General features: G+C 36.9%; 1 protein-coding gene across 20 annotated transcripts in view; it reads left to right on the top strand.

The window, feature by feature from the left end:
- Nucleotides 1-27477, top strand: part of MCTP1 (multiple C2 and transmembrane domain containing 1) — a 504318-nt gene that overhangs the window by 322383 nt on the left and 154458 nt on the right. For 17 of the 20 annotated variants that reach the window (XM_073888246.1, XM_073888239.1, XM_073888215.1 and 14 more), the window contains 6 exons: nt 88-274; nt 4984-5077; nt 24461-24563; nt 26303-26405; nt 26735-26836; nt 27217-27291. In XM_073888246.1, the coding sequence (XP_073744347.1) occupies nt 88-274; nt 4984-5077; nt 24461-24563; nt 26303-26405; nt 26735-26836; nt 27217-27291 (664 nt within the window). The remainder of the gene's footprint in view (nt 1-87; nt 275-4983; nt 5078-24460; nt 24564-26302; nt 26406-26734; nt 26837-27216; nt 27292-27477) is intronic. The other 3 variants (XM_073888212.1, XM_073888251.1, XM_073888198.1) reach the window with 2 other exon arrangements.

Here is a 27477-nt window from a genome sequence, read left to right as displayed (position 1 = left end):
GGAGAGGAGAGGGGAGGGGAGGGGAGGTGTGGAGAGGAGAGGAGAGGAGCGGAAGGGCACCTGCTAATTCACAACATTTGCTTCCAGGTGCCAGGTGGACCTGTCGGCCCTCAGTAGGGAGCAGACACACAAGTTGGAGTTGCAGCTGGAAGAGGGTGAGGGTCACCTGGTTCTGCTGGTCACCCTCACAGCTTCGGCCACAGTCAGCATCTCTGACCTCTCCGTCAGTTCCCTGGAGGACCAGAAAGAACGGGAGGAAATCTTAAGGAGATATGTACGTATGTAACCCTCCTAATTCAGGGTCATGTGTGACGAGTTGAGGTGGTAAACGATCTACCTAGAGTGACAGGAGTACATCTGAAGGGCTGTGTGACAGCTGAGTCAGCAGAGACAGAGAGCTGGGTAAATGCAGGTGCCGTTCCCCTGAGGTCTGCACACCTGCTCTTCTCTAGAGTCTCTTCCAAAGCAAGGTCTAGATTCTGAGCCTCTCCACAGTGATTTTGTCATGCAGCACAACTATCATGCAAGGCAACTTCTCATAAAGGAAAGTCAAGTATACAGAACATTACCTCAAAATTAATTCTTTGACCCTTTGTAATTGCAATTAAGAGTTCTTTGTCTTTCCAAGTTTGAAATGGAATTAATGACACCTACATTAATTAGTAGCTTGGTAACGAGAGGATGCTCACAGAAAGAATTTTTATTTCAACTGCTTAGAAAGGCCTCGCTTCATCCCTTTATCTTATTTTAATTGAATGTGAAATATAATTAAAAGGAAACCTCCTTACCTTTTGATCATTTGTGGAGTGATAGGGCGGAATAGTGAGTCACTATAGTAAGCACCCTTCTCACATTTCACCAAGCCAAAATATTCACACCCAAATCTACCTCTTTCCCAGCATCCTCATGCTGTGCATTTTCCACCATGTAGTTTTCTTGAATCAACAGAGAGGGGAGCTCTTACTCCACCATTCTCTCAATGTAGTCTCAAAAAGTGAATGCCTCGGTACCCATGAAGCTGGGAAAAAAAGCTTTTCCACTTAAAATTACAAAGCTTGTATTGTACAATGCTGCCAGGTGTTTAGAAGGCTCCTCTAGACATTCAGCCATGAAACCAAGCTCTAACAAAGAACCGCTTAATTTTTTTTTTAGATTCTAAAATATTCCTATTTGCTGACTGACATCCTTCCAATAACTGAATTTAATAAAGATGTACCTTATCAGGCTGTGCAGATAACATGAAGTGCTGGTACTAATGCTCTACAATATTCTTCAAACAGATTAGCAGGATGTGCGCTTCAGCAAATTTATTCTGGCTATCTCCACCGAATCAGCTGTCTGCTAATGCTTGCACAACTCATCTACCAATGGTGTTACCATAAACAGTTTAATAGAGGTGACTTAGCAAGGCTAAATAGTATATATTTTTAAACCACCTAAGAGCCCAACCTATTGTTGGGCATCTTCTAATATGTAATTGCAATTATGAGAATTATTTCACATTTTGGTACCCATGAAAAAATGTTCTCCTGTTACCAGGAGTGAACCTTGTGAGTTGAAACAATTTTAAAGGAATTAATTGGTATATTAATATAAAAATTCTAGGTATTACGATACTGTATTTTATGGATTAATATTTGGTACTATCCCATGTATTAGAATGTTAGTGGAGCCTAGGTAATTAGGAATAATCCAACTATTATTGATTCTTTTTTTTTTTCTTTTTTGCCGGTTGGGCTTCCTTAAATCGGCCATTTCCATTCAGAATTTGAATATTTGTTTCCGCACCTTCTTTCAAATGTTAGTTGTTATCTGAATAAAATATAAACTATGATGTGGATGCCCTGGCTGATTCCCTGATTACATGCTGCTCTACGACATATTAAAAAGTGAACCGTATTTAAATGTTTTGTTTTGTTTTTGTAGCCCTGCTTTTCAAGCATAGGCCTGTGTCTCCCTCTAGAGACGTCGTTGCTACGGAGCTCCTGTATGCAGTATAGCACATGTGTTATAATTGCTCATAGTAAGACAAGGACAGAGACCTAACTTTATGGTTTCAGTGTGTTTTCTTTTTATTACACAGATTATGAGACAAATGAATGCTGTATCGTGTCTGGGACATCATATGTCATCATATGTTTCAGAGAAACATATAGAGGAGGTTATTTGGGGAATTATTTATATGTTTTCCTGGGAGAACATGTGTATTTTTTAAATTTTAGGGGACACTTCAGAATGTGATTTGGCACTGGCCATAGTGAGGAAAGTGAGTTGCCCCTGAAAAGGCTCTCCATTTCTGTCATTCGGTTGTTCATTGTGAAGCATCGAAGCCCCGCAAATTAAACAGACATTACCGTGTGGGCCATTATGTGATCACCTCATTCTGAAAAGATGGCTAATTCCATTTTTCTTTTTTTTTTCTTTTTTTTTTTTTTCCTTTTGGAGGGAGGAAGGCAGGCAAGGTCACAAGGGGGCGGGTAGTAATGGGTAGTAGACCAAGAGCGATTGTATGACCTTTTCAGAATGGGTATGCTGAACCCTTGCTCCCCCTTGTCACAGTTTAAAAACCAGAGGAGCTAGTTTAGAGAAGAAGTTGTTAGCATTCCATTTTTATTATGACATTTCACAGTCATCTGATTTAATGTCCCTTGACCGGATTGTCCAGCATGAGACGATGGGCTTGAAATGTTATTTAGAGCATTGATAAAAGGTGAGCGGTTCTAGGATGACAGCGAGTCATAAGGCTGGTGGTGTGACATTAATTTTCTCCATAACAGAGATGGAATAAGACGTCACGGTGACAAGCTGTCAATCAGCTCTGGCCCCTCAGAGCATCTCGATGCCATAGGATGGGGTATTGCCTCTCCTGTAATAGAGCTGAACTGAGATGCTCTCCCTGACAGCTGCTGCAGCCATAGAGAAAATATATTATACAGCCTTTCATTAAAAAAATAAAGAGGACTCCTCTCCAGAGCATTTCAATCTTTTCCCATCTATTGAGGGCTGAAAGGATTCACAGCAAATCATAGATTCCTCTGCTATGGAAATTTCTGGCTTCAGAAGCCATTCAGGTTTTGAGGCCTTCGAAAATAACCATAAATAACAAGGCAGGAATACCTCTTGATGAAGCATCCCCGAAAGGTCTATTTTTAAACTGATATAGTTAATATTTTGTTTTTTTTTTTTTTTGCAATTCTTATTATAAGCGCTGTGTCACTGCCCTAAACAGTTGAAGTTGGCAATAAATTCCTGAGTGTCAGCTGACTGGAGGAAAGAAACCCTTCGAACAGTAATTACCCCTCCAAATGAGAAGCAGAACATCGGAGCTGAAGCGTCAGAAGCTATATGTGTGTGCAGGGAGGTTACTCGTATGAAACAATTCTCAGCCCGAGGACTGATGAGATTTGTTTTAGACACGGTGAAACTTGGATTGAATTGCTCCCAAAAATTAAAGGACAGAAACCTTGTGATAAAACTCTTCTCTATCATCAGGATAGGAGACTTACCTGGTTTATAACACTCAGGAAGCTATGAGATGTTACTACATCAGGAAGGCAACATGCCTACACACCTCTGAATTATAACACTGCTGTCTAACGTTCCCATTGTTAAACCCTTAGCAGGAATTTAAGTGGAGAGAGAGGTTCGTTTTTCCTGAGCCCTATCATCTGGGTAGTTTCAATAGATTTTGGGTGATAAACAGCTGTTTTAAAACAATACAAGAATAGGAGCTAATCCTGTGCTCAACACTCTTAAAAGTTAGGCTCTGAGATTACCCATATATCTGCATTTCCTCCTCCCAATATACCAAGGTCATAGCTTCAGTATACACAATGGCTAGTCATACAGGACTCATAAAGTCAATATCTCAGTAAGCTCCTGCTTGTCAGTATTCTCACATCCTTAATACAAGGATGGGAATGTTCTTTAGTAACAGTTTGATAACTTTGTTATATTATGCTCCTTGGTCTTAAAGCATTTTAGGGATTATAATGCAGAAGTACCTTTGATTTGCTGAGTAGAAATGCTGGTTTTGTCATAAGAAAAATGCTAGGAAGTGTAAATAAGCAAATGCATATCAGTGTTCTCTATCAATACTTACTCTTTAAGTATTTGTGCCCATTAATTCGAGTTCTGAATTATTACATTGGTATGTCTCTTTTAATGCCTTCAGGTACTATACTTCCCAAAACACTACCATTATTAATTTATGAAATTAAATAGGTTTTATCCTTTGGATCTGATTCTTCTATTGGAATTTCCCTACTTCTGTACACACTACAATGGCAAATAAAATTGCAAACTTAAGAAAAATTATTCATCACTTTGAATTTATTTTTAGTGATCAATTTGACCTATTTTAGAAATTACATATGATTTTTTTCCTAAAAGGTTCATAGAACTATGCAAATCTTTTGAACCAAACATTAGAAAGCAGCATTTCAGTAATTCAGCCCTCATCTAGCACATGCAATTTCCAAAACTCACCAAGAAGAAAAGAGTAAAAAAAAAAATAATATTGACTTTCTTAATCCTAAAGGCTGAAGTGTGTTACATTACCAACAACCTAAGACTCAGTATTAATGATCATTAGTCTCCAAATCATGGTTCCCATAGATGACAGATTCTTTGGAGTTCTTCAGTAAAGGAGATTGAAGGAAGAAAGTAGGTATATCCTATTCTGTAATTTACTGTTCACCATTGTTCACTGATAATTTTTTATGGGGAAGAAATGTGGTATTTTTTATTCTTTCAAAATTCTCATATAGCAACAATTATCTATGTCAATACATATGTGTGTGCCTATGTGTAGGTGCACGTTAATGATAGTGGAAGGGTAATCTGTATTGAAAAAACACAAATATCCCTTTGAACCACTTAAGCAGCATCCTGAGATCAACGATAAAACTTAGTGTTTCCTCACACACCCTCTGATACCCTCTAGAACCTTTCTTTTCTAACACCGATGTTGGGGTCTTTCAGAGTCCATTGCGGATATTTCACAACCTGAAAGATGTGGGATTTCTCCAGGTGAAAGTAATCAGAGCAGAAGGGTTGATGGTCGCTGATGTCACAGGTAAGAAATGAGGGAATTCTATTGACTATATTTATATATATTATTTTGACTATGTATTATAACATATATATTTATAATATTTATTATATGTGATATATACATATCGAGCTGCATGCTGGGTCCACACCATTTAATGACTAAACTCTTCATTTCTCCTGACTGGATCATCAAAGTAAATAATATAAAGTTTTAGGTTTGATATTACAAGAAATGCCAACCACCCAACTTTTTACTGTTTCTGCTTTTTGAAAGAAGGGTGATGTATTAAAAACAAACAATAAAGGGTAAAATAACTTTTGAATTGTTGCCTTTTCCAAAGTTTCGCCAACGCAGTGGGACTTCCAGGTTTCATCATTTTGGCATCTTGTAGTAATGTTATATCTTCTCTCAGGCAGGATCACCTTCCCTCAGACAGTATCATAACATCAACACAAGTCCAACACACGTGAAATCTGTTGCATAGTCTACTGAAAATTGTAGATGCAAATTACTCAATTACTTGGTATGAACTCCTGGCATCCGGGTTGCTGATTCAAGTTTTTGCTGTTTTTTTTTTTAGAGATTTTTTTTTTTTTTTAATTTATATGACAGAGAGAGACAAAGCGAGAGAGGGAACCCAAGCAGGGGCAGAGAGAGAGGGAGAAGCAGGCTTCCAGCTGAGCAGGGAGCCCGATGCGGGACTCGATCCCAGGACTCTGGGATCATGACCTGAGCCGAAGGCAGACGCTTGCTTAATAACTGAGCCACCCAGGCGTCCTTTTTTTTTTTTTTAATTTTCAAGTTTTTTTGTTGTTGTTAAAATTCCTTAGCACATCCCAGAGATAATTCTGGATCTAAACTAAGCATCGTACTGAATGGAGCACTGGGTGTTATATGCAAACAATGAATCATGGAACACTATATCAAAAACTAATGACGTAATGTATGGTGATATAACATAATAAAATAAATAAATAAATAAGTAAATGAAAATAAACTAAGCATCTACATTGTTCTAAATTTTTTAACCAAGAAATGGGCCTGTAAAAAACACTGAAATCAGTCTTATCTCTTAAAGCTTCCTGATTTGGATATCACTGTTTCTGTGATGTATTAATTAACTAATGATAATTATTTCATCAATTTCCAGAATGAAATTATTGTTTTGAATTTGCAATTATGTGACCATTCATTTACTCTTTAATTTCATAGGTTTTGGGGCATACTTATACCATTCCTTAAATTGTCTATCTCAAGATAGATAACAAATAGGACTGACTTGGCCAATTTTTGTGTAAATTTTGCTCTTCCTGAAAGAAAGCATCCACTTATTATTTGTAGAAATATGCTCACCATTGTGAATGTTCGGCAAGTTGATCCTAATAAGGTAGTAGACTTATCTGAAGGGGAGAAATGCACTTTTCCTACCATCTAAGAGCTTGCAAATCCATTACCTGATGGTTGATATCCTTTTTTTAATTCATCAAATCTAAACAAAACAGAATCAAAACCAAATTAAAAGATGACATGCATTAAAACTAAAATAGCAGATGTCTGCTCCAGAATGGTAATATTTTTAAATTTTTAATATTTGCATAGTATCAAGTGACTGTTTATTGTGTGATAAAAATGTTGAGAGTTTACAGCTTCTTTAAACAGGTGATTATCAACTCATTTGTAACCATGAAGATAGTAACAACTGTCAAATATTCTTTCAAAATAGGTGTACTTGAAAGTACTGGGAGAGAGGGTAGTTTGTAATCTTTTTGCATGTATGCTGACTTGGGTCCTTGTACTAAACAATTAGTGAATGTTAACTTTACTCATCTTTTTTACTTCTGATGTGGTTATACTCAAATTAATCTGGACATAATGATTTTTTTTCTTTTATTATGTTGCATTTAGTATTAGAACCAACAGTCAACAATGAATGAATGATTAACTCCTCTTTTTTTAAAGATTTATTTATTTATTTATTTGAGAGAGAGAGAATGCGGGGGAGGGGTAGAGGGAGAGGGAAACTTAAGCAGAGTCCACGCTAGGCACAGAGCCCAGCTCGGGGCTTGATTGTGTGATTCTGAGGCCACAACCTGAGCTAAAACCAAGAGTCTGATGCTTAACCAACTGCGCCACCCAGGCGCCCCAGTAATTGCTTTTCTTTGGTTCACTGTGGACATTAACTTAAAGACCAGAATAGGAACTCAGTATTGCTTTCGCATACACAGGTTACACCTAGCCTCTGATACCCCGCAGCAGGTAAATTCAGAATGTGACATTCACGATAGTGACGTTCACCATCATGGGAGGCACCTTCAGTTTTCTACAGGATTTTCTGTAGGGGAGCCCCCAGTGTTAGGCTGAAAACCTCTGAAGATGGGGAGAAAGGCCTAAAATAATATCTCAGGGGGCACCTAAGTGTGAAGAATTATTACTGAACATTTATAGGGGTACAATAATTTCTTATACAAATATTCAAGTTCCATTTACTTCAAAAGCTTAGATACCTGCCCATTACACAAGTTGAATGCAATTATATAAGTTTGTTTCTCGTAGAGAGAAGCTGTCATTGCTTTTAAAACTTCATGAATATATAAACTATGTTAACCTACTTGGCCTATATGCCACTGTGGAAGTTAAAGTACATGGTCTTTCAAAGCTGTAAAAAATAGATATATTTCTTTCCTAATGGTTCTATGTAAATTAATGTGAATAACAATAGTCTTTTCCCTAGGGATTTAATGAGACCTAATTTTGATCTGATAAAATGAACTTTAATTTGGGGAATACTAAATAACAGATTGTCCATTTTTTTCCCCTCCAGTTTTAGGGACATAAATCTCATGATTCCTCATTCCACACTGACCTTATAATCTAATGTGCTCTGAATTGAACAAGAGAGATGTTGAACTATTCAGGGGCAAGAGGATAATTCAGTCTTTGACCTTGCTCACTCTTGGACCTTTTGTGGTCTTTATGACATTTGTGATGGTGGCAGAAACTGAGGACCATATATTTAAGTGAGAAATGTCTGAATATACTACTGAATTTTTTTAATAATCTTTACTTCTGGAAAGGATAAATATTTATGTGTAAACTGATCCTTCCTGGTCTTTACCATTAAATTTCAAGCACAAATAAGCTCTTTGTATACTTTCTTTTTTACTTGTTCAAAGAAGAACTTTAAAGATATGTTGTACATCTCAGTGGATAATCATAGGCTCTACAAGATTTTCAGCAACAGTTTGAAAAACAGAAATTGAGTCAATGGTGCGGTCTTCAAATCCTCAAATTAGCATCCGTTTAGGAGTGTTGTGGATGGAGAGGGGAGATTTTAAATCACTGATAGCTCTCTGAGCTAAGCAGAGTATCTTCTGACCTGCTATAAATGAGGCTATTACTATAAGATACTTAGTTGGGTTCAGAACACTTTTTTCTAGACAAGCCTAACAAGACAAACTTATATTTGACCAACTTTGCTCTATTTTTAAACTATTTTAAGGATCAGAACATAAAGTCAAACTTCCATAGTTTAAGCAAAAAATTTTAAATTATAATATTCCATCATTTAACATGAGCACAGGAACAAGATTCTATAATCTTTTAAGTAGCCATCAATCTTACTGCAGTTACAAAGAATTTTTTTCCTTTCAAAATGTAAAATTTTTCTTTTGTTACAACACATTCATTGAGAAACATTGTGATACTGTATTAACTCTGTGTGAATAAAGAGCAATTGAGACTCTCTTTGAATGAGTGAGTACAAAGCACAAATTACTTTTTAATGAAACCCTCAATTCTTTCCCTTTCCACAAAAAGCCTATAGCCTTGTTCAGCTGAACACTACTACAGTAGGTCACTTCAGTTAAGCCCCTAATAAACTGTTGATAGTCGAGGGTAGTTTTTTCTTCGGTCTCAATAGGCCAGTGTTGGACAGTGCACTTCAAATCATTAAGGTTAATACAGATTTAAAAAAAGAGATTAACTCTGGTGGTTAAGGCCTCAATTTACAACTCCCACACATACACATGCATTGAGCGCGGCACAAGAGTGGATTGAAATTTCAGTCAAATTGTGGGCAGCCTTTCACAGCCTGAGAAAGTGGCTCTCTGGTTTTCAAAGATGATCAGCTAAATTCTTCGTGAGGAAAAAAAAGTTTGATTAAGTGAAAAATACTTTGCAGTACAACTTACTTACCTTTCAACTAAGCAGTGAAAAGGTGGTTGTCTCTCTGTACCATCAAAGCAAAACCCAGAGACCGTTTGGCCCTGCGTTCAGTGGGGAAAATTCTCTCTACCGCTAAATCAAGTATTCCTTAAAACTGGACAGTTTGTGAGTAGAGAAAGACCACTGGGGGGGAAATATATATATATTTTTAAAGGTGGTGGGAAACAGTTCATGTCGGAATTTGTCTTTTCTAAGCTTCTAATTATCCCCTTCCTTGGATGGGGCCTAATTTCTGCTTTCAGCAGAACATTTAATGTCTTCTATATCGAGTGAGGCTTTCTTCTCTGAGTATTTAGACCTGGCCAATTTGGTTCTTTCAAGTTCTAAGAGAAAAAAGAGAAAAGGGTTCTTCTCTTCAGCCCCTCCCCTGCATTTTCCCCTGGGTTGTTTTTTTGAGCTCCCGAGGAAGAGGTCACAGCCTCCCCAGGGATACCAGCCACTCGGGTTCAGAAACGGTGATATGGGAGAACTGTGAAAGCCTTTCAAAAGATGCCCTACCTTTTCACTGTATTAAAAGGCACACTAATATAAAACTTCTCCACCCCAGGTGAATTGATCTCTCAAATTAATGCACCATCTCTTTCAGGAAACAATAGAGGGAGAGGGAGAGAAAAAAGGAAGAGGGAGAGAATTTTACAATTAACATAATCTGTCACTGAAACAGTCCCATTAAATGAGCATATCTTTTTCTAAAACAAGGCTATGCATAAATACCCATGACTCACCAGCCCCATAGTCTGGAAACCTACTAGTTATTAAGGGAGATGTTTACTACCCCTTTATTTGCATAGACTTTTCCCATGTTTTTCTTTAGGAAAACTGTCTTCATTGTTGGAAAATATTTAAGTAACAAAACAGCAGAAAAAGACATGCTACAGTGTTTTTTTTTTTTTATCAGCTTCCGTGAGAGTCTTATTATCTTAAGAAATAACAGTTAGCAGCTCAGATTCATTAGCAGAGCTAAATTTAAGCCCCATTTGACAGGCTGCCTAGAAAACATTTTGTTTTGCTGTCTGTGGGCTTTAATTAAGATGTGTTCAATTTCAGTCCTCTTCAGTCTAGCGCCGCTGCCCCCCCCCAACCTTGCTGTGTCACAGACCGGCGATCAGACACTTTTAGACGGTCCGGCCCATGACTTTGACCTTCTGCGCAGTCCGGCGTTCCCTGGGGAACCGTTCAACTCATGAGGTCTGATTTCACACTTCCAGGATGCCTCAGCTCTCTTAACAATGACAGGGAGACAAAGCCCTTTAGAGCAGGCCGCATGGGGACTTGTTTAAATTGGAAACCAGAGAGGAGTCAAGGAACAAGGTTATGGGCTACAGAATAGTGCTTTTAATAAAGAGCTCACAGCTCTGGCTCAGCTCAAAGAGGTCTACCTCTGTACAATTAATTGAGCCATTTATCTGGAGCATCTTAGGCCTCTACTTTCTCACAGAACTGCGTGGTAAATATCAGCTAAGAAGCAAATGAGATATGCATGAAATGAATTTTAACACTTTGATTACTGTGCTTCCAGTCTTCATTAAAAATAAATTTATTTGTATTTCTGACCTCATTATCAGTAGGCTGCCTGCATTTTTATTGGTTCCTGTGATTTCCAGCTTGAGTATGTCATGAAGGTATATTTTATACAGAGATTTGGATTTATTATTCTTGGTATTTTCCCTGAACATTATGGGTCTATTCAGAGAAAGAAAATGAAAAGGTGGCTGTACAGAAAAAGGCAAGTCTGTTCTTTGAAAGTTTTATATACAGCTGGAGAAGTGCCAAGCACATACATATATAATATAGATAAGATATTGCTCTTTAAAAAAATTAGCTTTTTGTGGGTTTCCCAAGCAAACTGCGTAAGATATATGCAGTTGTTGCTTGAGTGGCCCTCAGAATACTAGAGCTCTTCTGGAAAAAGTGGGTACGTTGCTTCTTTTATAGAACTGTAGCAGACTGAATTTTTGATAGCATGTGTCTTTAATTATGTCATCATATTTAATAACATTAATGATATCTGATAAATGCAGCCTTAGATTTTATGATCATTATTTAAAACCTATGTTGGAAGATAAGAAAACATATATCCTTTAAACTCTGCATAGTTCAACTGATGGTATTATATATAAAATACGGTGGAAATCCTTCATATTTGTGAATTATCAAAGGTAAAATAGTTAACCAAATAAAAGGGGGTTATGCATGGATGTCACTCTTAATTATTTTTAACTTTTGCTATCATCAAATCTTTATATTGCTTGAAACAAAAATATCTAAGTTTTACACAAAATGTATTAAAAATTTCCCAAGCACAGTGCTTTATTTCCATTATATAAACTAATGATGTCCCTATTTGCTTTTTAACAAAAATAGTATAGTTTGAGAAGAAATTTCATCCAATTTATGATGCACCAAAAGTACCCAACAGCTGACATTCTTATCACGGTAACATGTGTAGTTTAGGAAACAATATTATACGTATACATATTAAATGTCTTAACACTGTATAAATACCTTCCTTAAGAATGAGACTAAACAAATGAAGGCGTCACAAGGAGAGAAAGCAAATCATTGCTCTTCATTCCTCTTTTATTTTCTCTTCATTCTTTTATGTCATCATAGTTCACATAGAAATAAAAGTGGCTTCCTTTTAGTACTTGCATCTTTACAAAATTAAATCCTATTCTAATTTTAGAAATGCAAAAGTGTTTTTCTAAAACCAAATAGTTGATATGAGATATTTGTGAAAAGAGGAATTAAAATGATAATTTAACTCAAGGGCTAGTGAGGCTGAGTCTGAACTAGTGTTTTATATGGAATGACAGAATTCATGTGTGATTCATATGCAGGTCACATGGTTAGAAGATACTGCTCTGGAAGAATAGGTGGGATGACAAAAGAGATTAATAATGGGGTTTGATGTGCTCTAGAGGTGAGGGACTATAGGCTGAGAAAGTGGTGGTCCCACTATCAATGGGAAGTGGGGGGGGAGAAATACTATGAAGTAATTAATTGAGTTCTGTAGAAGTAAGATTACAAAATGATCCTTTGAGTAAAGAAATAGAGAACTACTGATCTGCTTGGAGGGCTAGCTCCACGATTCTACTCAGTGCTTGAAGAAATGCTTTCCGATGCTAGAATCATTGTTTAAAATTAAACGGTTCGTTATTGTTTGTTATGATATATTTGTGTAAATAAGCAATACATTTCCTAGAATGATGGATTAGGGAACTGGTGCAAACAGAGAGGATCTAGATTTAGCCAGACTTTTGAAAAAAAGAAAAATCTTACCACAGGAATACTTGGGTTATATGACAGTATAGTTAGGTGCATAAATGATTACATGGCTATGTAATCACATCACAATAAACAGTGATTGTGGTAAAGGACTGATGTCAATGGGAATGCCAAATGGAAGAATACAGGGCTCTGTTCTTGGTCTAACTTGTTCAACCTATTTACTAGTGACTTTGAGGAGATAACTGGATGCTTCCTTATCAAACTTGTTAACAGGGATAGTTAACTATATACTATATGCATATATTACATATAGGTGTATACTATATGCATATATTATAGATTTACACTTTTAAATATTTACATAGTATTACAGTATTTGTACGTAATATATATACATATCCATACATGTGTATAATAAGCTTAGTTCAGATTGAAATAATAGGGTTAGTTCAACAAGGCGGGCATTAAAGAATATACATAAAAAGACTTACAAGGATACAAAACAGTAATGTCCTGCTTTAAGAGTAGAAAATATAGAAAAAAGTTGAGGGTTTGAATTGAGTTTAAGCTCTGTGAGAATGAATTATGCATATGTCAATTTTGTCACATTGTTTTATAGTATGCAAATTACAAATTGGCTACATTGAATAAAAGGGAAATGTTGAGAATGATACTCACCTCTGGACTCATCAAACATACTGGGGTACGAATTCAGTATTGGAAGCAATTCTTTAAACAAGGACATTGACAAAGCAGAATTTATTCTCAATTAGGCTATCTGATATTTTAAAATCAAGTCAATTGAGAAGAGCTCACGGAAAATGATAATAATGCTAAAAACACTAGTAGTGGCAGCCACATTTACTGAGACTTTATCACGTCAGACACTACCCTGAGCTTAGAACAAGGATTAGCACCATCTCACAGCAACCTAATTAGTTACTGTTGTTCTCCCCACTTTACAAATTAGAAAAGTGAAATGTGGAGAGGTTAATTAAGCAACTGGCCATATTAGCAGGTTGAGAAGACCCTGAGAACTCCTTACACTACTCCTGTTTGCCACCTACAGCAGCAAAATGAACTCCACGGGCTCTCGGGTAACTGAACACTAATATCAAATCTTAGGCAAGTATACCAGATTGGTGCAACCAAATTCACATCTCCCACCCTAGCTGCAAGAGAGTCTAAAAATGTGACCTTGGCCTTTGCAGCCTCTCTTGTTCAGGAAGAGACACCAGAAGTTAGAATATTTGCTCGGCAAGCCATCCACATTATCCAGCTCAGGGGGGCAGGTAATGAACATTAATCAGATAATCTAAGTGACAGATGCTGTGCCTTCACTTTGCATGCATTAATTCATTTAAAGTTAAAAAATGACTACATAAAATAGGTAAAAGTTACAGAGACATAATTTTGTGTGCCATGTAAAGAGGCACTTCCCCAAAATTAAATTGCCTAAAAATGTATCAGAATAGACCTGTGGAGGTGGCGATTTCCCCATCAATGGCCCTGTTAAACCAGAGTCTGTGAGACTTAACTGATAGCAAGAGAGGATTCAAGCCCTAGATCAGCTTTCAAACTTGGCCTCTGAGGCTTTTCTCCCAGCCCTCAGAATCAGAGATCCCTCAGTAGGTGCCAAGATGAATAACAGACTCTTGAATGAGTAGATATTTTGTAGAAGAGAAATAAAAATACAAAGATATTTTAAAGACAGAGGCTTGACAGATGATATTTTTCAGTTTTATTGCCTAAAAATATTTTTTAAAAAAAGGTTTAATCACCTATTAGAGTCCTTAACTTTTTCAGTCTAAAGAACTTTATTCTGCAAAGGCTCTCTCCAGCTAATTAATTTACTTTTAAGGGAGATTATCTGAAACCTTATGCTTTTCTGTGGGGAGTCTAATTGAATATATATTTACTGTATGTCCTAAAGTAACTATGAGAAATTTCAAAAACAAAGGAGCTTATAATAAATATCTATACTTATATTTTTAGACAAATAACTTTTGTGTTTCCAATCTTGTAACAAGTGACATGCATATAGTTTCTATATTAAATATTAGTTGAAGTAAAATCCTTAAATGTTTTTACCATAATTTATCTAAACTCTTAAAAGCTTGGACACAAATTTTTCATAGCTTCTTCTCATTTTATAGATCCCATAGTCTCCCTTTTCTTTCTTTCCCAGTTTCTTATCTGTCTCATTTTATTTCTTGTTCTTATAAATTTCAAGCTTTGCAGCGTGTACCAAGATGGTTCAATTTTAGGACTCAAGAATGCATCTTGTTATACACAATACTATATATATTCTTTTGCATCTAGTTCTAGATCCCAAGGGAAATAAATTCATATTTACATTGTGCTTTATTCCCATTACTCTTAGTCATGGTTCTCAAAGTGTGGCCCAGGAGCTTCCAGGGATCCCCCAAACTCTTTTAAGGATCTTTTAAAGTCAAAACTATTTTCATAATAATACTAGGATGTTATTTTCTTTTCTCACTCTCATTCTCTCTTGAATGTACAATGCAATTTTTCAAAGGCTATATATTTGATTGCTCTGATGTTAACATGTCATGGATTTATTATGTCATTTTCAAATGAATGATAGTTTTACATGCTGCCATTTTTAAATTCTAAAATGGTCAACTGATAGATATAATTTATATAGACAAAAGCTTTTTGATGTCCTCAAAATTTTTTAAGAGATCCTAAAGATGAAAATGTTTAAGAACTGTTGCTGTAGGCCAATGATCCTCATTTGGAGGAGGCAGTATTACCCTCTTGAGCATTTGAGGGAGAATTGAGTTGCCACAGTGTTTGGGGGAGCACTATTGGAATTTGGTGGGAGTGGGATGGGGATGCTAAATGTCTACAGAGTATTAGACAATCTTAACTAGTGAAAATTGTCCCATGTCCTGCAAGATTAAATATAGACATTAACATAGGTTTTAAATCTATTTCATGATTATCTGAGCCTAGATTGTATTTTTTATTATTATGTTATGTTAATCACCATACATTACATCATTAGTTTTTGATGTAGTGTTCCATGATTCATTGTTTGAGTATAACACCCGGGGCTCCATGCAGAACTGCCCTCTTTAATACCCATCACCAGGCTAACCCATCCCCCCACCCCCTCCCCTCTAGAACCCTCAGTTTGTTTCTCGGAGTCCATAGTCTCATGGTTCGTCTCCCCCTCCGATTTCCCCCCCTTCATTCTTCCCCTCCTGCTATCTTCTTCTTTTTTTTTTTTTAACATATGATGTATTATTTGTTTCAGAGGTACAGGTCTGTGATTCAACAGTCTTACACAATTCACAGCGCTCACCATAGCACATACCCTCCCCAGTGTCTATCACCCAGCCACCCCACCCCCCACCACTCCAGCAACCCTCAGTTTGTTTCCTGAGATTAAGAATTCCTCATATCAGTGAGGTCATATGATACATGTCTTTCTCTGATTGACTTATTTCGCTCAGCATAATAACCTCCAGTTCCATCCATGTCATTGCCAATGGCAAGATTTCATTCCTTTTGATGGCTGCATAATATTCCATTGTGTATATATACCACATCTTCTTTATCCATTCATCTGTCGATGGACATCTTGGCTCTTTCCACAGTTTGGCTATTGTGGACATTGCTGCTATTAACATCGGGGTGCACGTACCCCTTCAGATCCCTACATTTGTATCTTTGGGGTAAATATCCAGTAGGGCAATTGCTGGGTCATAGGGTAGCTCTATTTTCAACTGTTTGAGGAACCTCCATACTGTTTTCCAGAGTGCCTGCACCAGCTTGCATTCCCACCAACAGTGTAGGAGGGTTCCCCTTTCTCCACATCCCTGCCAACATCTGTCGTTTCCTGACTTGTTAATTTTAGCCGTTCTGACGGGTGTGAGGTGGTATCTCATTGAGGTTTTGATTTGGATTTCCCTGATGCCGAGCGATGTTGAGCACTTTTTTATGTGTCTGTTGGCCATTTGGATGTCTTCTTTGCAGAAATGTCTTTTCCTGTCTTCTGCCCATTTCTTGATTGGATTAATTGTTCTTTGGGTGTTGAGTTTGGTAAGTTCTTTATAGATTTTGGATACTAGCCCTTTATCTGATATGTCATTTGCAAATATCTTCTCCCATTCTGTTGGTTGTCTTTGGTTTTGTTGACTGTTTCTTTTGATGTGCAGAAGCTTTTTATCTTGATGAGGTCCCAGTAGTTCATTTTTACCCTTGCTTCCCTTGCCTTTGGCGATGTTTCTAGGAAGAAGATGCTGAGGCTGAGGTCGAAGAGGTTGCCACTTGTGTTCTCCTTTAGGATTTTGATGGACTCCTGTCTCACGTTTAGGTCTTTCAACCATTTGGAGTCTATTTTTGTGTGTGGTGTAAGGAGACAGTCCAGTTTCATTCTTCTGCAGGTGGCTGTCCAATTTTCCCAACACCATTTGTTGAAGAGACTGTCTTTTTTCCATTGGACATTCTTTCCTGCTTTGTCAAAGATTAGTTGACCATAGAGTTGAGGGTTTTGAAATACATATTATTTACTCAAGCCATGCAAATGCCTGCCATTTTACATAGTGAACACCAAAGACCTTAGGATTGCCTCCATGGCAATCTGGTTCATGATCTGGTTCCCCTTTACTTCTCTGACATATTCCACCATTGTTCCCAGTGCTTACTGTGCCCCACTATATCAGGGTCCCTGAGCATACCAGGCCTTTGCTCTAGCTCTTGCCTCTTCCTGGGATACTTCTCTCCAGATGTCCATTTGAGTACTCCTTCACTTCCTTCAGGTCTTTGCTCTCATCTCACCTTCTCAATGAAGCCTACTCCAACCACACTGATTATATTTATAAACTATGCCCCTCCCCCACATTCTTCAAACCCCTTATCCCGCACTATTTGTTTCCATTTTTCATTAACACGTATCACTCCCTAACATTCAATATAATGTACTTCTTAATTGTGTTCAATATTTAGTCTCTTTTTCCTCCCTCCCCACTACAAATAGAATCCAAGAGAGCAGGGACATTTCCTTTTTTTGTTTACATGGCCTGGCATATAGTGGGTACTCAATAAATATTTGTTGAATAAATAAACGTGATTTTATTATAAACAACTTTCAATTTAGTCCTTTATTATGGCATTAAGGCATTATATGAAATTTTGAAATCATGATTGAGTTTTATTTCAAAATAGTAAGGAGGACATTACAAAATCTTCAATATGAAAAAGGATGTATTGGGTCTAATGGGCTGAGAGCCACAACTCATGACTTAGTGAGAAAAGGGAAGCCCAGTTACTATTACTCAGTCCCAGAATCAGACCCAGTGGGAACTTAGTGAGGAGTGGCAGTTAATGTATTTCTACCAATCAGATGTTTAAAATATGTTTAGGTCAGTTGATGAAAAAAGCAAAGGTCAAAACCCCATCTCCAGTGATAAGGGAAGGATTGGAAGATATATCCACTGTACATGGCTTTTTGTTTTGGTGGACCCTATGGATTTCCCTCATCTACGTACAACATTGTTATATGTTATGATTGAAATTCCAGTTTGTGGAAAGGACAGATGGCAATCTTGATTATAATTTAAAAAAAAAAGATTAAAGTATAGCCATTTCAAACTGTGACACCTGAGGAAATTAAACCAAGGAGCTTAATTTGTGCAAGGTAGTCCCCAAATAAAAGGCCCCAATGGATATGAATTGCTTTCCATGCTATTGAAAGTCTTCTGTGTTTTCAGAGAAAGGACAACAAAGAGGTGGTCACTGGGTATCCCCCTACACACACATTTCTATAACACATCACATCCAGCAAAGTGTGCTACTTGTCAGCAGCAAAATGACCCTGGACAAAGCCCACCACTGATGGATCAGGATTAACTTTCTATTCTGGGAGCAAGAATATCATTCAGTATCTTTTGAGTGACTTTAATGCTCAAACCAGTAGTTTGCACAAACTGAAGCCGTCCACTTGCCCACATAACAGGTAACAAGCTAGCAGGGGTGGTGCAGGCTTTCCCACAGTTCTTTATAAACGTGTCAGTGTTGTGACCCCAAAGAGCAAGGGCTAAGAGTGAGAGAGAATTAGCCAGTCAGCGCATCCCATTCATTCCTCTGTGCTGCTTTGAAGACGCCCAGAAAAGGTGCCCATTGGAGACGATTCTGACCTCTGTTTTTACTGCTGTAGGAATGGCTTTTCACCGTAAGAATTTAGGTGTTAGAGCATATGCTTTAAAATTTATTATAGATTTACGTTTAAGTTAAGAGAGAAGAAGCTCTAATTTTAACTCCCTTGGGAGATTTTTTCCCCTGTAAAAATCCATAGGGAAAACAAATAGCCCCTGGTTTTTAACAAGATTATGGATAAATGCGCGTTAGTCCTAACCTAATATTTTTAAGTATCTATTGTATAGTCACTACATAACATAGATCTAAGTTGCTGTGTTATAGAGTCCGTATCAAAGGGATAAAGAAACAAATTTAAGCTAAATATTCCTTATCATAAACTGTTAAAATGTTCTTGTTAGATAAGCATCCTTCTCCTCTAAAGCTCTTGGCAGTAATGATGTGTAATCACCATAGATCACCAGGGTCATCTCACCCACTGAGGAAAAGTCTTCACCTCCTTTTCCCTTCCTGTTCTAGAGCTAGAGAATGATACGCTTCCCATTGTACCTTTCACTTACCTTTATTACAGCCCTTACAGTCCTGCATTATAACTGTGTATTTACATGCCTATCATGCCCACTAAACTGTGCGTGCCTTGAGTGCTGGACTGTGTCTTAATCATAATTCCAGGATGAGAGGAGCAGGCATTCAATAAGTAATGAATGCTTCCAAAGGTATTCCTGTTTCTCTCTGGAAAATTGTCAACAAGGAAAACTGCAATGTTCTCAAGCAAGGCTAAGACTCTTTCAGCTGTCATGGCGGTTAACACAATCAGCCCCACTGCTCGGATCCTCACCAAGCACTGCCGCAATTTCTATCTTGCATCCAAACCCAAATCTTGCACTTTTTTAGCCCAAATGGTGAAGGTTAAGAGAAAGCCAGTTGGTACCCACAGGTCAGCTTTAGTCTTATGACAAGAATGACTAAGACGGAGATGAGGGATTATATCATCTGTTCCCATACGTTTAGGCTGTTTAAATAGCCAAAAATTATCAGAAACAAAATACAGTTCAACTTTGGTTGCTGCCTTAACTCCTTGCACTTCTGCCCATACGGTATTGAGTAAAATCATCATATGGAGCAGCTTTGCATCACTCTTTAGAGCTTTGCAGAACACAGTGTACTTAGTAGACCTCAACACCGCATCCTATAGTCAATCCCACTCCTCAGATACTCTCAGCAAGCACAGCAGCATATCACGAGGTCTAACTAGAATGATAAAAGGATGAAAGGAAGGAATAATTAAGGAGATAATTAATGGTTAGGTCCATCACTGGTATTTCTGTGATTGTTTTCGGTTGTTTAAGTGGCACATAATCAAGGCTGCAAAATTTAGGAACTGAAAAGCCAGTCATTTAAAGCATCATTTAGCAAGCCAGATAAGCACATTAACTGTGTGTAGCCACTTCTTTAAAATAAAACTATGGTGAATGCTTTTTAGTGGTAAGTTTATAGAATTTGATATTGTACGTTTACTATTATTTTGGTTGAAATTGCTGTTAATTTTTAATTACCCTTGAATCATGCAGTGGCAGAAGGATACTTTCTAAATTAGTTGAAAATAACATAGTATGTAAAGACCTGATGTTGGCATCCATTACTGATAACTGTAAAAACATAACTTTATAGAAGGAAAAGATGAATAGAAGTTAAATATAAAATTGGCTGCTCTCTCCTTACGTAAATTTTCCTCTTTGGCAGATTCTAGAGAAAGCTACCCTGGGTACTTTGTTGAATGCTTCTTGTCCTTGGGGGAATAAAAGACTGACTTAGCTAAGCTCAGGGAATTGTTTTCTGTCAGCAAATAACAGTATCAGGCATAAGAGATTGTTCACTATTGGCATCTTCAAACCCTGTTGGTTCTACCTTCAGAGTATATTCAGAATCCAAGCACTTTCCATCACCTGGATTGTCATAATATCCTCCTAACTCTTCCCACTACCTCCTCCACTGGCTTCTCTCCACCTTATTCTCCAAATAGCAGCCGTCAGATCATGTCACACCGCAGCCCAAATACCTCCAAAAGCTTCTCCTAGCACTTGGAGAGAAAGCCATATCCTACAAAGACCTGCCACCCTCCCCATACCTCACCCTCTACTCTTCCCCTTCCCTCAATTCATTCCTTCAGTCATGCTGGCTTCTTGGATATTCCTAGACACACCAGGCACAGCCATTTCTCTGACCTTTCCACGACCTGTTGTTCTAGGTAGCCCAGAGCCTACTCCCTTGCCTTTTTCATTTCTTTGCCCATATGCTGATTTCCCACCTTCTCTGACGGTCCTTTAAAAAATTGCACATACATACCAGTACTCCTCATTGCCATTCCTATATCTTTCTCTACAGTACTTATCACCTTCTAAAATACCATAAAATGTGTGTATTCATTGTCTTTTTCCTCAAGGTAAACACCCTGAGGTCAGGCTTATCATTATTATTGTTTATGCACTTATGTCTCCTCAACACATAGAACACTGCCTGGTACATGGTAAGTAATAATTACTTGTTGAGTGAATGAATCTGTGGTCAAAACATTAGCCAGCTCTTCCCATGTGTGTGGCCTACTAACTACTAAGATATGGCATAGTTATTGGGAAACTGGGAAAGGTCTTGCCTGGTGCCTTATATTTAAACATATATATATATATAAAAAATATATATATATATATAATCATATATATATATTTCACTTATTTACTTAGACAGAGTGCAGGGAGGGGCAGAGGGAGAAGGAGAGAGAAAATCTCAAGGAGATTCCGCGCCGAGCACGGAGCCCAAGGCGGGGCTCCATCTCGCAACCCTGAGATCATGACGTGAGTTGAAATCAAGAGTCGACCCTTAACCGACTGAGTCCCCAGACGCCCCACATTTAAATATATTTAATTAAAGCTGTGTTAAATAGTAATTTGGTCTAAGGTAAAAGTTTCTCTCTTTTTTTTAAATGTAAGCACCATTACATTTGGTACAGTGTTTAATATGGTCTCTTAAAAATTACCTTGCTTACCCATTTCAAGTTAAAAGCATGTACATATAAGAGAATATTTTTGCCAATGATGGAATGCCCCTGGAATTTAATCTAGCAAAATGACTGAGAGGTGGCTTCAGAAGGTGCTTACACTGTTTTTGGTGGGTGTAGCATTGTCTCTAGGGCTTCAATGTCTTCATTTCAAGAGAAGAGAGTGAGTGAGAGAATAAGTAATGTGGTGGTCAACGGCAGATAACCGGTTTTCCCTAGGAATGGTCTTGCAAACTAATCAACTACATGGTAAGAAAATATGGATACCCACGGCCTCATGGGCATAGGTTTTGATAAATGGATTAGTTTCTTACCAAGATATGAGAAGTGTTAATCATTAAGAACAGATTTTGTTTCTTTAAGACTCCAGATCTTTTGTCAGCAAATACAGGTAGAGTAACAAAGAAAGTGGTGATTTAAGAGACTTTCCATGTAGTTGAAAGTCTCTTACACAATTGAATGTAATTCCTATAGAAAAGAAATCAAGTAAAGATTTGCATTCTCTGCTGGTAGAAGTTTAAAGTAAAAATTTTTTCAGGGCACCTCATGGCTCAGTCGGTTAAGTGTCCCGACTCTTGATCTCAGCTCAGGTCTTGATTTCACAGTCATGAGTTCGAGCCCTGTGTTGGGCTCCACACTGGGCAATAAAAATAAAATAAAGTAAAATGTTTTCCCAATAGATACTGGTCTCTGGAGTTTGTTCTTGTGTTTTGCTATTGAAGAAGTGGGGCAGTTTTGACTGAATCTGTTACACATTGCTGATCATTTGAGGGCAAGTAAAACCAAGTCAGTTGAAATATAATAGTAATTGAAGTAAAGCAAGTGAAAATGAGGAAACAGAAATGCCCAAAAGTGCTATTTTTATATAGTTTTTTTAACTAAATTAAGATTTACATGAATGTACACATATATGAGAAAAATTACAAGGAGGTCCCAGGAAGAGTGTGAACGTTCCACTTGTCTTTTAGGTGAAAGTTCCAACGCTAATCAATCTAATGGTTCTGTCTCAAGTGATGGCAGAATAGTGGTGCTTCTGACATGGAATTCTATTAAATATGGCTTTAATTTTCTCTCTGATCATTACAGGTAGATTTTTTTTTTAATCTCTCCAACCCTTTTATAAATTATTTGAGGTGGTAGTATGTGTCTATTACCCAGTACAAAGCTAGGTGAAAAGACTTTGTATGGTCCTTTAGAATAAGTAAGGCTTTTGAAATTGTTTGAATCCACTTTTTATGCTTGTACCTGAATTCTGTGGAAGAAAATAAAATTGTTGATGTGGCAAATAAAACCTTTTGCACTGTGTTTTAATGAACAAAATGTTCTTTTTTGAATTCTGTCTTCCATGGTGTGTATGTGTGTATGATTAAAAAAAAAAAAGGATAATACAGATCCAAAGGCAGAAATAAAAATGTCAACAGACCTCAAAGACTTTCGATTCTCTGTTCATTATTCAAAATTGTTCCCAAGACCAAAAATTTGAAAAGACTACCATACTGCTAAATTATGCAGTCCTGGGGTATATGAGGCCGCTGAACTAACACACATACATTTACTCTTTTTTTTTATTATATAACTAATAAATTAAATTAAAGGTGAGTCAAAGTTTGTACGGCTCATTTTAAGAATTACAATATGGAAAGTAAATACACTGCTGTGTGGGAATACATGACTTATCTGTCACTGATAGCTAATGAATTCCTTCCTATTAAAATTTAATTGAAAATCTTCAATGATATTTAAGCTTTCACAGAAGTGTAAACTACTGTGACTACAATTCACAATGCATTTAAAACAATTATTCTTTATCATTAAAGTTAATAATATGCACATTAACCTCTTATGTAGTCTAAATCAATATTGTAGTTTAAAAGATATGACCTCTGGACAGCTTTGTCTAAATATTGATTTCATTGTCATTTGTATAAGGTATCAAACAAATTACACGCTGCACTAATATCATTAATGCTGCCCCCATAGAGCCTCTGACTTTATGGGGTTCTTATAATACAGGACATGACATTACAAAATATTGAGGATATCACAAAATATAATTGCCGAATGAACAAGATTTGATTATGGCAGAACAGGCTCGCTGTCAACAGATGATAACTTCCAAATTCTTTACTCTCAGTGGACAGGAAAAAATACTGCTCTTTAACATGCAGATTGGTTGCTGAGGTTAAGTTTCAAATGGCAAAATTTTTTCTGCCTCTGAGGGTCTAATTTACCTTCTTGTGATGCCAGAGACATTTCAGGAGGGAATCTAAAGTCACATTACAATGGTGTCATTCTGTAATATAGCAGTTTTCCCAACATAAATTTGTTTAGTTTTGTTTAGAAATTTCTATTAAAAGTTACTAATGAGTCGGAGGAGTTGGAAAATATATGCGTAAAAGTGAAGGGGTTGAGCCTTTCAAATGATCTTTATAGAACTAAGTAAAAACTGAGGGATGTACATGCATCACAGTTTCTCTCATAATAATTATTACTATTTTTTGTAAAAAAAAATAAGTACAAATCGAAATACCAGCTGTATAATTTCCTCTCTTTTACTTTTTTTCAGATTCTAATTTGCTAGGAATCACAACAATTGTTAACACTCTCCAGTTACATCTAACTCTAGTTTGATGTTTAAATTTTTTAAACTGTATGTTACTTTTTGTTTTTCATAAAACTTTTCAGAAAAGCGATGTGGCTGTGATCATGACACTGTGAACTGTGGATGTTATTTATACTAAAAATGTTTCCCCCCAAATCTCTTGTAGGTAAAAGTGACCCGTTTTGTGTAGTTGAACTGAACAATGATAGGCTGCTGACACATACCGTCTACAAAAATCTTAATCCTGAGTGGAACAAAATCTTCACATTGTAAGTAATCATTACCTTGAGCTCATTTCAAAAATGGAGCTAATAATATTTATTTTTGAGATATTTGTGTGTGTGTTTATTCTTAACTGATGAGCAGCTCTGCATCTGGACTGCTGCTGCTAGCAACAGCGAATATCATAATTGTAATACCTTTCTGACAGAGAGACCTGGGGAAAGAATATGCCATTTTTCTTTGTTTTCACAGATTCTTTTTTAAAACTGTGATTTTTATATGGTTTGACTAAGGATTTTGCTTCCATTAACTGAATGACCATACTGCTTCTTCCTTTTATACTTTCTATTGAAATTCTCCCCAACTGCATTGACATCAGGGAGGACAAAGCTCTATTTGTTCCATTGGTCAAATCAGCAAACAATCCAGTCTTGAATTCAGAGATGCTTTAGTTTTGCTTTGTTGCCTTTTAGTACAATAAGGATATTAAGTATTGTCCCAGTTACCAGAACACCATTTGGGTTAATTTTCCTTTTGTTTTAAAAAAAAGTTTATAAATCTTTTGACCACACACTATAAAAGCTGCTGATCTACACCATGGTATCTCCTAAGTCCAGGGTGTGTGTGTGTGTGTGTGTGTGTGTGTGTGTGTTTAAACTGGGCTTTAGAAATGAACTCTGAACAAAGGAAAACTCTCCAAACAGAGTACTTCTTAAAAGTTTTCTAACATAGTTTAATTTTTTTGTATATGAAAACTGCTAAATTCCTCATTAATTTCTTATAATGTCTCTGCTTAAGAGCGAGTAACTAATCAGATTTAGTTATCTGACCAATTTATCTTTAAGGAATTCCACATTTTTATAAGAGATGAAAGCCTGGTCAGGAGACTTGCACTCCTAAGATTGTTGAGAGTGTTTTTCTCTGGAATGCATAATTGAATGAATAGGTTTGATTATTATCAAAGCCATTAATTGATTGTGCCCCGATAAAGCCTCTTCTCACATGTGGTTGCAGTCTTTCAGTAATGAATGTATTCATTTTTTTTGTTTTCTCTTAATTCATGTTTTCTTGGTAAACAGTTTGATCAAAGAATAAATGCTGTCAGCAATTGGGGTTTATTTTTCCAGAAACAAAAATGAAGAGCTCGCACAGTTGTTTATTAACATACGTTGTCTTTGGAACATAATGGGACACTAAATCCTGGGGTGGTACAATAGCTATCAATGTTACATTTTCTCCATTCTGTTTTCTGTGTTGGTTAATTTTTACTATAAACCTACCAGAAATAAGTCAATATTTTGGTAGGAACTGTAAACAAAGGAGATGTCCTACTATTACAAAAAAAAAGAAAAATTGTATGAGATATACTGTGACTCTTGCTGATATCAAATTTAATGGAGTTTTACATGGGGTTAATAGGAAGCTAGGAATTATTGTGATAATAATGAGAGGGAAAAGTCTCAAAAACATCAGTGCCACTTACTGATTTTTTTATGCTAATTCTGTGCCCATCCAGATGGAAAATTATATTTCATTAAAAATTATAACTTGAAATTACAATAGTGTTCAAAGTTCCAGATAATAGAACCAACACTGTAATCTATGAAGGTGCATTATGGGAAATTCTGTCAGATACCAAGCTACCTTGTATATGTGTATATGCAAATAGCATACATAAAAACACATACACACAAAATCAGCTGGAGCCATCTAAATTTTCAAAAGCATTTTTGTTCTTGTTCCCCACTGATGAAGTCTTTTCTTCTTACGTATATTTATTATGCAGCAACATTAAAGATATCCATTCAGTTCTTGAAGTGACAGTTTATGATGAAGATCGGGATCGAAGTGCTGACTTTCTGGGCAAAGTTGCTATACCATTGCTGTCTGTAAGTTTTATTCACCTGACACTGCTCTGTGTTGCTTTTGCTCAAGGAAAAAAAAAAAAACCCTCAGCTCTGTATCTGTCATTTCTCAACCAAGGTCTGTAATAAGAACACTAAAAATTTTAACATACTCAATTCACGGCCATGTTGAATCCCATGATAGTTAATTTTTCCTGACAGACTTGATCCTGGTAATGAACAGGTACTTGTCAGAATTGCCACAGTTGTTTTGGGTTCTCTGTCAGTTTCAGCAGCTGGGGGTCAAAGGTCACTGAGGGAGTGTATTCAGCGGAGACCGCGAGACAGACGGCTGTCATGTCCTTTTCCCGCAGATTCAAAATGGTGAACAGAAAGCCTACGTCTTGAAAAACAAGCAGCTGACAGGGCCAACAAAGGGGGTCATCTATCTTGAAATAGATGTGATTTTTAATGCTGTAAGTCTTAACTTTGGCTTTTTTGTACTGCTAAAGAGTTCAGTTTCATGAAAGCTTTTGTTCCTGATTTGTAGAGAATTTCTGTCATTCCTCGTTTTCTCTGAACCTTGATGTATCCTGGGGAATGCGCTTCCGCCACTGACTGGCACACCCACGCTTTCTGTTACAGTTGGCGGCTGCCACGGCCTCGGTACTGCGGCCGCTGCCTGCCGGCATAAGCGGTGCAAACGCGTGCATGTGCAACTGTATACATTTGTATTTTATGAGCGCAGCAGCCAGGACTCTGAAACTTTAGGAATTATTGCAAATTGAACTGCGTGAAAAACTTGTAAACGTTGGTAATATATGAATCCATAACAGACACATATGTTGATGTATAGGTGAAAGCCAGCTTACGAACATTAATACCCAAAGAACAGAAGTACATTGAAGAGGAAAACAGACTCTCTAAACAGGTAAAAAGCAAGGAAAGATGAATCCCTCTGGGAAGACCTGATTATATCTGTAAAACATCTAGGTAAATTCAAATAAACTTTGGAAGTGTGGAGGGGGGGAAGACTAGGGAATTTTTGATCATCTACTTATGTGAAATGGCTTTCTTTCTTTCTTTCTTTCTTTCTTTCTTTCTTTCTTTCTTTCTT

The sequence above is a fragment of the Callorhinus ursinus genome, unplaced genomic scaffold (assembly GCF_003265705.2).
Source record: "Callorhinus ursinus isolate GAN/ISIS: 27379988/994484 unplaced genomic scaffold, GSC_fseal_2.0 scaffold3, whole genome shotgun sequence".
NCBI lineage: Eukaryota > Metazoa > Chordata > Mammalia > Carnivora > Otariidae > Callorhinus > Callorhinus ursinus.
The sequence above is the reverse complement of the archived record's forward strand: the minus strand, read 5'-3'. Positions and strand labels throughout refer to the sequence as shown.